This window comes from Bombina bombina, chromosome 4 (assembly GCF_027579735.1).
Source record: "Bombina bombina isolate aBomBom1 chromosome 4, aBomBom1.pri, whole genome shotgun sequence".
NCBI lineage: Eukaryota > Metazoa > Chordata > Amphibia > Anura > Bombinatoridae > Bombina > Bombina bombina.
In genome coordinates this window covers 347,732,758-347,745,445 of record NC_069502.1, presented here as the reverse complement: position 1 = coordinate 347,745,445, position 12,688 = coordinate 347,732,758, and the positions used below count along the sequence as shown (strand labels likewise).

The following is a 12,688-nucleotide window of genomic DNA, read 5'->3' as shown; positions in this document are numbered from 1 at the left end:
ATCCTTCCCTGTGTGGCGCTCAAGCATTTTATTTGTTTGATCATTTACTCTGCAGGACAAATAAAAAAAAATTATTCAAAAAAAAAAAAAGAAAAAAGAAAAAAAAAAAGAATGTGTTTTGACTTGCAATTACAAACCTGTGATCCTATTTGAAACCCCGGTCATATAACCACGATCCAAAACTAAAAGTGACTATCACAAAATTGCAAGTGTGAATTAGAAACAAACATTAACAGTAAGTGGTTCCTAATCTCACTTTGCCTGAAGATTGCTTTCAAGATAGAGGTGCATAAAGGTGTGAGAATGCCTAGCTAGAGTTGTTGGAACTAATTCTTATTTATTTTTAAATATAACATTTAAGCCACTCCTATGGACTTTTGCAATGATTATATTGTGCAACTCAGAGTGCGTACCCCATTCTGATGACCTCTAGGTGATAAAAACTATCATGGGATAGTGTGAGGGAGTGAGCTAGCATGTTCACTGTGATGAGAGTAGGAATTGACGTCACCAGATTGGGGGCGGGGCTTAGGTCCGTTTGTCTGTGTCGCAGTTAGTTAGTGAGATCAATGCTACCAGATGTATGTTTCCATGCTCTACAATAAAATAGAGTTGTACCATCTTTGCTGTGTCCTGTTAATCTGCTCAACTTCCTGAAAAGGGTGTGGTATGGGGTTAATGGACTTACATATCCATAGAAGTTCAGATTTCTTATAATTTATTTTATACCCGGAAAAAGAACTGAAAAGGTTAAAGAAATCTAATGCCCTGGGTACCGACACTGCTATATTACTCATATAGAGAAGTAAGTCATCCGTAAACAAAGACAATACTACCTTTTGCCTGCCTATAAGGATACCTTGTAGTTCTTGCCTAAGGAGAATCGCTAACGGCTCCAACGCTATGTTAAAAAGTAGTGGTGAAAGCGGGCAGCCTTGTTGCGTACCCCTTTGTAGTGGGAACCTCTCTGTGGTTTCTCCGTTCACTATAATCGCAGAAACTGGTGCCCGGTATAGCTGACTAATGAACTGATGAATTACTCCCGTAAAACCGAACCTCTCCAAGGATGTAAAAACGTGGTCCCATATAATGGAGTCAAACGCCTTTTCGGCATCCACCGTCAGAATGGCGAGGTCTGGCCCGACATAGGGGCTCCTATCGAAGATGCCAGAGACTTCTAATCAACGTTCAGGCAGATAGTGTATCTGGTTGTGGCAGATACACTATCCAGGCTCCCACTGGCTGCTGCTGAAGAGTGTTCAACGGAATTGGATGTGAAAATGTATGTAGATTCAGTTCTGGCCTCCAAGTCCATCTCTTCAGGGAAGCTAGAACAAATAAAGAAAGAGACATATTTAGATACAGACCTTCAAGAAGTTATAAAGTACATAAAAGAAGGTTGGCCCGAGAGTCGGGCAGCCTGGATGTCTTTAAGTACTTACCAGTCAGAAAGTTTGCAGCTCACGGAGCTGGATGGGATAATACTGTTCCAGGACCGCATTGTTATTCCTGTCAGTATGAGGCAGGAGATGTTAAACAGGATTCACGATGGCCACTTAGGCATTACAAAGTGCAGAGAAAGGGCAGCTACAGCTGTATGGTGGCCTGGGATCAGTTTCGACATTGCAAGCCATGTGTCTAAATGTGCCTTTTGCCGGGAATGCCATCCTACACAGAGAAGGGAGCCCTTGATTTCTACTCCGCTGCCTGCAGGCTCGTGGCAGAAAATAGCTGCTGATTTGTGCGAACTGCACAGGAAAAAGTTCCTAGTTGTGATCAACTACTATTCCAGGTATTTGGAAATTGCACCTTTGAATGAAATCACAAGTCAAGCCGATATCACTCGTCTCAAGAGCTTGTTTGCCCGGTGGGGCATACCAATGGAGTTTGTGAGTGATAACGGAATGCAGTTCGCTTCCACAGAGTTCAGTTCTTTCAGCAGGGAATATGATTTTATACATTCCACATCAAGTCCACATTCCCTGCTGGCCAATGGAATGGCTGAAAGGGCAGTTCAAGCAACAAAATTTATTTTGAAGCAATCTGAGCCGTACCTGGCCCTCTTGTCCTATAGGGCGACTCCCATTCAAGCCACGGGGTTTAGCCCGGCACAGCTGATGCTAGGACACCAGATTCTCACCACCTTACCCTCTGTGGGTGTCTTCCAGTCAACTAGCTCTATTCCTCGGGACAAAGTCCTTAGGAGGGATGAAGAGGCAAAAAGGGGCTATCTATTCTTCTACGACAGGAGACTTTCTGTGAGGCCCTTGCAGGAGCTGAAGGCGGGGCAAAGTGTCAGAATTAAACTGGATGATGAGAAGAAATGGAAGGTGACTCCTACGGTAATTGGACGCTCTCCAGAACCAAGGTCTTATGTAGTCCTTACTGATGGAGGGACAGTCACACGTCGAAATAGAAAACATCTTCAGCCTGTACCTGAGAGTTTGGAACTGGATGTCTCAGTACCACTGCCGGTGGGATCCCCTGTTTTAAGAGGGGTGCCTTCCCCTCAGCAAGATCACAGCGGGGATATGTCTTTGCCTCCAGCAGACTCTCAATCACCTTCTTCTGTATCAGAGGACAGTTCATGTAGAGTTACATCAAGCGGAAGAGTGGTGAAACTTCCGGCCCGATATCGGGATTAACTTTAGTTAGAACAGTGACCGGAAGTATGGGCAGAGTAATCCATTGGTCACTGTGGACTAGGGTAGTCTACCCCAATGTTCAAGTCAGGATGTAATTCATGTTTATATTTTCTGTAACTTGTTATGTGTTCTATACTATACAAAACTGTTGTTGTATACCTTGTTATTTGTTATATTCAAATGAAAAAAAAATATATGCTTTGTCCTTTGAAAAGGGGGAAGATGTGATGAGAGTAGAAAGTGACGTCACCAGATTGGGGACGGGGCTTACGTAATTTTGTCTGTGTCGCAGTTAGTTAGTGAGATCAATGCTACCAGATGTATGTTTCCATGCTCTACAATAAAATAGAGTTGTACCATCTTTGCTGTGTCCTGCATGTTTCCTGCATCTCATGACATTCACCATTACCACCTACCCTGAGGAGCACTTGCAATCTACGGAGGTATCTGTAAAACATGATTCCCAGGATTCATGTGGTACAACAAATTAAACCCCAAACTCAACCCCAGGCCTGTTAATCAGAAATGGAAGATATTAGAAAGAATGCTTCTGGATACACTCACTCTGCAATGTGTGAGCACCTTTGGGAGTGGTACATACATGAAGATTTTTTTTATACATGCCTGTTTCTCACCACTAATCAGCCCCTTTGAAAACTCTTAAGTATACTAAGAGGGTAATATTATAAATATAAATATATATGGGGGGATTTAGTTAAATGTTTTTAGCTAAATGTTAATCAATTTTATCAATAAATATATTAATAAAAAATATGTAGGAGGTTAACTAAGTTGAAGAGTATGCAAACTTTGTCTCAATACTCCACTGCCAAACTAATAATATGAGAGGTAAGGGGTTAACCGAATGTAATATTAAAACTTAACTTTTACTAATTCTAAATAAAAAGTGAAAACACACACATAAAAATAAGTTAAAAAACATATACACATATCTGCTCCCTGTGTGTTTAATATCTTATGTATGTATTATAAGAAAACTGGATTAACACAGTATCTTTAATAAGCATATAGAGGGTAGTTAATCTATTGATTCACAGCAAGATTACAAGTTTTTCGCTATACCGGGTGCGTAAATAAAGCAAAAAAAATAGTGTTATCGCACTTTCCATAGCGCTGCCATTACGAGTTACTGAAAAACCTTCTCTTGTTATGCGTTAAGATCCATACCGCATAAAACCCAAGGCCTGACTTTACGTGCTCATGCACGCTTTCCCTCACAGACATCAATGTAGAGAGAGTGTTAGAAAAAAAACACCTGCGATCGCAGAATGGCAAATCGCCGTAACTCAACCCCATTGATGTCAATGGGGAAAAAAAATTACGTTAAAACCTAACACCCTAACATAAACCCCTAGTCTAAATATCCCTAATCTGCCACCCCCCTCCGAAAATCGCCAACACTAAATAGTTATTAACCTCTAATCTGCCACTCCCCCACACTAAATAAAATGAATAACCCCTAATCCACGGCCCCCCGACATCGCCAACACCAAATAAACCTATTAACCCCTAAACCGCCAGTCCCCCATATTGTGACTATTAAATAAACCTATTAACCCCTAATCCGCCGTCCACCCACATCTCAAACACCTATATAAACCTATTAACCCTTAAACCACCAACCCCCACATTGCCAACACTACAATAAAGTATTAACCCCTAAACCGCCAGCCCCCCACATCGCAACTAATAAACTAAACTTATTAACTTCTAAACCGCCAGCCCCCACATCGTAAATAACACTAAATTGAACTATTAACCTCTAAACCTAACACCCCCATAACTTTAAATTAAAAGTTACAAGATAACTATCTTAAAATAAATAAAAACTGTAGTTATATTGTACTTTTAATTAAAAGTTATGGGGGTGTTAGGCTTAGGGGTTAATAGTTTAATTTAGTGTTTTGCGATGTGGGGGTGGCGGTTTAGGGGTTAATAGGTTTTAGTTTATTAGTTGAGATGTGGGGGGCTGGCAGTTTAGGGGTTAATACTTTATTATAGTGTTGGCGATGTGGGGGGCTGGCGGTTTAGGGGTTAATAGGTTTATATAGTGTTAAATAAATGTGATGCAAAATAATGAAATACAGAAAGTTCATATAAGGATATGTATAATCTTCTTTAAAATCTCCGGTCCTCCGATGTTTCTTATTTCATCCTCATAAAAAGGAAACAAAAATGTACCACATAGTGTAACTCTGTAACACTATTCAGAAGATAGAGAACACTTGTATACAAATGGTTACTCACATGGGTTGGAGCTATAGCCAAGCTCAGAGGAATGCGCACACCCACTTTATACTGGTGGGTAAACAGTTACTCTCACAGAATAATAGAATAAAAAAGATTTATTAAAACATATATATAAAAGCGTCACAAGAACTGCATATACACCATACACAGGAGAATAAAGCAACAAAATGTCTATTATTGCTCTAATGAGCAAAGCCCAAAGCTGTAAGTCAGTGGATAGGAAAGCAGAAGCTAAACCACAATACCATCCACTTTGTGACCAGTGTAGGTTGCTCCTCCCTCAGGTGTGCGGATAATTGAACAGAAGCAGTGGAGAGATAATGTATCCAACATTATATAGTGTAGGTGATGTGGGTGGAAGGCGGATAAGGGGTTAATATGTTTATTTAATAGTTGTGATGTGGGTAGGCGTCGGATTAGGGGTTAATAGGTTTATTATAGTATCTGCGATGCGGGAGGGTGGCGGTTTAGGGGTTAATAGGTAGTTTATGGATGTTAGTGTACTTTGTAACATTTTAGTTCTGAATTTTGTGAAACATTTTTGTTTCGCAAAATCCATAACTACTGGTCTCAGATCGCGGTATGGATCAGGGCGGTATAGGCTGTAACGCAAGCATTTTAGCCGGATTGCACAACCTGTAATACAGTGCAATGGAAAATCCCGCACTCAAACGTCATTTTTTGAATTGATCATTGCATTACAGGCTGAAATGCTTGCGGTATAGCTATACTGTCGCGACTTGTAATACGGGAGATCTGTCATTGCATGCGCAATGGCCAATTTTTCAGCGGTATAGCCATACCGCACCATACCACAAAACTTGTAATCTAGCTGTTAGTGTGCTATGACCAAAAGGGTCCCTATCCTTTGTAAAAGCAGTGACGAAACGCGCGTCAGGCATTTGCACTTCTCCTTGTTATTGTTAAAATATAGCTCTTATTTAACTACTTGCTGTAATACTATATTACACAGTGCCAGATTCTAATTTGTTTGTGGAAAGCCAAGTTTATAGTAGTTTAAGCATGGGAATATTTAGTATGCTCCAATAATCACATAGGAGTACTACAATAGTATTGTTTAAGCCCGTGGGGCTGTCTATGAGATAGGGACCCTTTTAGTCATAGCACACTAAATCAATGGATTAACTACCCTCTATATGCTTATTAAAGATACTGTGTCAATCTGGTTTTCTTATAGTACATACATGAGATATTAAACACATAGGGAGCAGATTTGTGTATATGTTTTTAAACTTATTTTATTGCGTGGATCTTCACTTTTGAGAATTAGTAAAAGTTAAGTTTTTATATTACATTCGGTTAACCACTTACCTCTCATTTTATGGGTGCCAATACATCCCCCCCCCCCCTTTATGGTTTCTAAGTGTCAGGGAGAGGTGAACATCTTAGAAATGCAACATAATTTAACATGCTTAGCCATGGAAATCTACTTCCAGGTGAAATTTAAAATAAATATCTGCTACTCTTATCCCTTATAATGTTCAGAGACTACAGCAGTTTATCCTTCCATAATTATATTAAACACCAAACTAGAGAACTGGTAGATTTTATACACAGGTGATATGTGTTCACAAATATGCTGTCTAACCAAATGATCTTACCAAGAGATTATCCTCCCATTTAGATGTTAATGATCTCATTTTTGTATGACCTATTTTTAAGTAAATGGTTTTCATAAGCATGAAAAAACATATACTTTATTATTGTTCTGATATTAATAACTTATCTTTAGGGATTATACAAGCAAATTAAGATTGTAATATTACATGGTCAGTGAGTCAGTCTGTCATTCAGTCTGACGTGGTCTGGCTTGGCCAATACTATCTATAAATCAAACTTTTGAAATCAATATCCTTGCTTGTAAATAAAACTCAAATTTAATATCTCAGATCACTCCAAATGCCAACATATCCATAAAAGCAATTTCCCCTTAAAGGGACAGTCAACACCCGATTTTGTGTTGTTTAAAAAGATAGATAATCCCTTTATTACCCATTCCCTAGTTTTGCATAACCAACACTGTAATAATACACTTTCTTTTTTTTTAAATAATCTTTTATTAAGGATTATTAAAAAAAACATGAAACAAAAATAAACATTTTGACCACTTACAGACTTCTAAAATCGCAATGACGTTACACAACAATGTATTGTCAACACAGAAAGTGAAAATGTAACATAAAAATTCAGTCAAATTTAGCTGAACGGAATCCTTATTTTATATATATTTATATAACATAATATAAGTAGCTATTATTAAGGCCACTACTGGGCCAACTGAACCAGAAAGAAATCTTGATAGCTACAATTATGACCTGTATTGTTTCACATGTAACATAACTAAGGTTCCATAAAGGCTGTATACAAAAACAAGTGATATCGTTGGGATTACTCTTCTACATAGCAAAATAAGTATACAATCCAACTATCTAATTGATCCATTGAGATTAGAGGTCTTGTATTTTATTGCAGAGTGAATGAGATGGGGGGGGTTTCAGCTGATAAGCACCGCTATGCAAATATAGTGATCGTATATTACTATATTATAATATACTAGAGGGATTAGTAGTTTAAAGATATACTCCAGTCCTCTTAGAATATGTTAATGAGAGTAGGGGTTGCAACTGGGAATTGATAACGGAGAGGCATATTTGAGTAGGATTTACCATGTGAGGGCTAAGAAAAAGTAGATGGAAGGGGCTGTTTGGGAACAGGGATGAGATGTATGTGGTATGAGATGTCTAATGAGGTCTCTAACACTAGCTAAGCTGTATAGGTCAGGGTAAGGGGGAGATGAATTGTAACATGTTGCATTAGTGGGGGACTAATTTCCTGATAAAACAACTTGGTTGTCTCAAAGCCTGTGAAAGCATAATAGCAAAGACTTCTTCTGACGTGGTAGCAAGATCGGGAATCATGTTATTTTCATTATATTTATGTTAATTAATATATGTAAAATAAGGTTTTATGTTTCAGGGAAAAACACTCCTTTGAACAACATTGAGGTAACTAGAAATCTGACATATTACAAGACAGAGCAATGACAATCTGATCTGTAGTATAATAAGTGTCTCAAGTGAGATTCATATACATAAAAAGGTGCCAGCAGGAGCTCTTCAACTCCAGTCAATTGAGTGGAGGGATAGTTACCCACATATTACTTACTACGGGAAGATCTCCTGTTATATGTGAAATTGTAGGTGTAGGGGACTCAATAAAGCTGAAATTATAACTAGGCGTAATATACTACATAGTCCCATATTTGTTAGTTGTCATATCTAGCTGTGAGGTATTGTAGTGTCTATGAAATAAGTACTGGATAAAGTTAATCTCTCAGTAGCTGGACGAGAGAGACCAGGGCTCTCTGTGGAACAATGCTGTTCATCCAATGCCAATTGCTTTGCAGAGATGAGGGTATGGATGTTCAAACCACAAAGCTCTCCTCTTAGATGCTAACAGATCCAGTGGAGACGATAAATGAGTGAAGAGAACGCATATGGGAACACAAGCAACTCATTCACAAGTTAAACCACGGTAGATCTCTGGAAACAGACTCTAGATTGTAGCAGAAACAGGTCTAACCGGAACCTCCTCTTGACCGGCCGCATCTCCAAGGGGTCCGATATAGGCTTGGCACTGTCAGGAAAGACGCCACAGTTGGGGTGCATACAGGCCCAGATGCTTGGCTGAAACAGGATCTTCTCGGGATCTCTAGGGGGCCTATCTAAGCAATTAGCCCCATCTGGATCAAAATGATGATTGCTGTTAGCAACTGCTGCGGGCGGTTTCAGCGTAGTAGTTAGGTCCCAGTCTGAGCTTAGTATCATGCGCTCCTCCTCATCGCTAATTACCTCTGATTTCAGTTCCGCTCTGAGGGAGGTTAAGTGGTCTTCGATCTTAAGGGCAAGTAGTTGTAAGAGTGCCTCTATATCCCCCTCTATGGCAGATTAGTGCAATCGTTCTTGCTTTCCGTTTCTTGATCGTTAATGTTACTCCTCCTAGCGACACATAGGTGTTCCTCTGAAGCAATGTTGGAAAAAATAAGTCCAGAATGCAAGCCCTCTACCCAAGCAAGCGTGGGACCGGTAGGGGGGGAGATGGTGAATTAGTTGTATAGGCTGCAGCCTGCTATCTTAGTCGTTTAGGATCTCCATGTTAGGGAAAATACATGAAAGTAGCGTCACTTGATTACAAACCCTTTCTTTAGTAGAAATGTTGAAGATATTGTAGAGATGAGGTCAAATTGTTTTAATTTAACGGAAGAGTAACCAAAAGACATGTCTGGACATGGCTCAATAATACACTGTTTATCTCTGTGATTGCCTTGTATCTAAGCCTCTTCTTTTGATAGACTTGTATTTTAGCCAATCAGTGCTTACTCCTAGTTAACTTCACGTGCGTGAGCTCAATGTTATCTATATGACACACATGAACTAACACCCTCTAGTGGTGAAAAACTGTCAAAATACATGCACATAAGTGTCAGCCTTTAAGGTCTAAGAAACTAGCATACAAGTTTAGCTTTCAACTAAGAATAACAAGAGAACAAAGCAAAATTGGTGATAAAAGTAAATTGGAAAGTTGTTTAAAATGATATGCCCTATTTGAATCATGAAAGTTTATTTTGGACTTGAATGTCCTTTTAAAAAACATTCTGAACTATGTGGAAGCCAAACATAGAAACAAATATGAAGTTATATACCCTCACTTACTTGCAGATTAAACCTTAGTAGGTAATTGTATCTATTAAGAATGATTTAGTCTAATATATTGCACTTTTTCTCACAATTAAATTCAGATGTTGCAATCCACAGCTCTTTAGTATTTTCTGATGATCTTGATGGATGAAATGTGAAGTTGTTAATCTACAAGATTTACAGAAGAGTTGCACAATTTCATATCTGACTCATGTTTACAGTGTTGCAATGCTTATCCGCAGCCTGATCCTGAGTATCCTATGTACAGTGTGTCACTATCTTATAATGTGTCTTGATAGATTTACTAATGTATATTTAAACAAGTATTTAAAGGAACATAACACTTAAAACTGAATTGAGTGCCTTTCATTTGTATAATACATCATTATTAGTAAAAATGCTTCTAGTAAAAACTATCACAGATTTAGCAAAAGTTGTTACTGTTTATTGGAGCACAGAGCATATATAAGTATGTTCATTGCCTCCACATTTAAAAAGAGAGCTGGCAGTGGCTTGTATTCCATTAGCAATGCAAATTGAGTCTTTCTGGACAAAGTTAATGTAATAAATTATAACAATATTACATTTTCTTTTGCTAATTCAATTATGTTACAAATCTATATCAATACAAATTTTAAATACATGCATGTGCATTTCAATATTGAGTGTTGTGCCCTTTTAAGCATTAAATAATTAGTTTTCTGAAGAAATCTATTAAGTAAAACAATTACTACTATGGTTTATGCACAAAGAAAAGTAATCTCCAGCTGTGATGAATAAAACGACCTTTATTGTGCATACAGGGTCCAATTAAGCAACGTTTCGGGCTAACACTAAGCCGTTTTTCAAGCTACTATGGTTTATCACCAGTGAATATGATTACATTTGTGTGGGATGTATTGTGAGCAAAAATTGTTAACTATTTTTAATGTACTTAATACATTATTATCATACCATTGATTTTAAACACACAATACATTTGATGTAATAAATATAGCCAAATATTTAGCATATGTTGTATCATACACTTTTGAGTGAGTAGTGCTTGTGATATGTGTGTGCGTGTGAGTGCAATGGGGCCTATTTATATATGTGCGGACAGACATGATCCGCTATAGCAAACCATGTCCGCCGCACATTGATAAACTCTGTCGGCATTTATCATTGTACCTGCAGTTCTTGTAAACTGCTGGTGCAATACCGCCCCCTGCAGATTTGCAGCCAATCGGCCGCTAGCAGGGGTGTCAATCAGCCCGATCATACATGATCGGGCAGATTGCTATATGTCGTCTCAGAGGTGACGTATGAGTTTAGGAGCAGTGTTCTTAAGACCGCTGCTTCTTAACTCCTGTTTCCGGAACAGGGGGCATTCGGCCCTTGTTAAATAGACCCCACAATGTGTATTTGTTTCTTCGTGTGTAGTATGTGTGTGTTTGCTGTGTGAGTCTGACTTCTACTTACATATACTGTACTTGCTACAGGAAACCTTTGCAGATATTCACTTCTGTCCAGACTACAGCAGTACTGTACAGACCAACTACAACTCCCATAAGCCTCTACTGCCAAGTCCCTACTGAGCATGCCATTATTTATTTTTTCAGCTGTTTGCTTCTACTGAATATGCTCAAAATACATAATAAGCAGCATTAATATTTTTATCTCAGCAATTCGCCAAATAAAAGTAAATACTAAACAATGAACTCAATCTCCTATTACGTTGCATAATGATTTGTCAAAACATTAAAGGGACAGTCTACTCCAGAATTGTTATTGTATAAAAACATAGATAAACCCTTTATTATCCATTCCCCAGTTTTGCATAACCAACACGGTTATATTACTATACTTTTTACCTCTGTGATTACCTTGTATCTAAGCCTCTGCAGATTGCCCCCTTATCTCAGTTCTTTTGACAGACTTGTATTGTATTTTAAAAATTCAGTGCAGACTCATAAATAAATCCACGGGAGTGAGCAGAATGTTATCTATATGGCACACATGAACCAGCACTGTCTAGCTGTAAAAACTGTAAAAATGCACTGAGATAAGATGCAGCAATCAAGAGCTTAGAAATTAGCATATAAGACTACATAGGTTAAGCTTTCATCAAAGAATACCAAGAGAACAAAGTAAATTTGATGATAAAAGTAAATTGGAAAGTTGTTTAAAATTGCATGCCCGGACTTCCGGTGGGCGGGCGCAGCGAGTGGAAGCAGAGAACGGAGCTCCGCTGTTCTCGGCTCCTTAACTTGGGTAAAAGCCTAAGGTGCGCCCTTAAACAGAGCTGGATTCCTTGGCAGGGGTACCCAAACCTGCCCGGACACTTGACAGCAAGGGATCGGACATCGGATCCCCCCGCCGCAGAAGTAGCAAGACAGAGGTGGCAGAAGCCAGTTGCGGCCGCAGCTAAGCTGACACGCAGAGACCGCAAGGTAAAAAAGAGACTCACACACTTTCTAAGAACCTGGCGACAAATACCTGCACCTCGCCTAGAGCCAAGATACTTAGGGAGCAACTTGTAAGTCCAGGAGGGAGAGCAAATTCAAAGGCGGGAAAAGCCGCCATCTTGCCCTTGCTGTGCACTAAACAAAATAAAGCAGGCTGCAGCGCATCTGGTGCACAATATAGAAGTGACTCTATTAATGCCTGCAGGCTAAACAGTTATTACAGGCACAATTGGAGGGGGGACTTTGTACTTCTCATTGCAGCGAGTGGCCATTAACCCCTTGGGTGTTCACTTAACAGCAGAGAGCACCATTTAAACAACAGAGGGACAAAAACAAGCCGAGGGTCCAAAACACACAAGAGAACTGAAGTGTGATCTTGGAAAAAAGGGCCACACAAACTCACAAGCCAAACACCTGCTTATGGACACATGCCCTAAATGGCCTGAGGGTCACTGAAGGGCCCCCTTTTCTTTACCTGCCCCCCTCCCCCTCCCCCCCTCTCTCTGAAAGCGCAGGTTCTCTAAACTGGGGGAGGCTTATCATTCATATCATTCTGTGCTGTTAGCCCAGGAAAAGAGACAAGACACAACCTGGGGAGAGACAACCC

General features: G+C 39.3%; 1 protein-coding gene across 1 annotated transcript in view; it reads right to left on the bottom strand.

The window, feature by feature from the left end:
• Positions 1-12,199, bottom strand: part of LOC128657450 (complement C1q and tumor necrosis factor-related protein 9-like) — a 79,739-nt gene extending 67,540 nt beyond the window's left edge. The window contains exons 1-2 of the mRNA XM_053711804.1: positions 12,113-12,199; positions 9,724-9,802 (exon numbers count right to left, since the gene is read on the bottom strand). Of these exons, the coding sequence (XP_053567779.1) occupies positions 9,724-9,802; positions 12,113-12,199 (166 nt within the window). The remainder of the gene's footprint in view (positions 1-9,723; positions 9,803-12,112) is intronic.
• Positions 12,200-12,688: the final 489 nt, after the last annotated feature.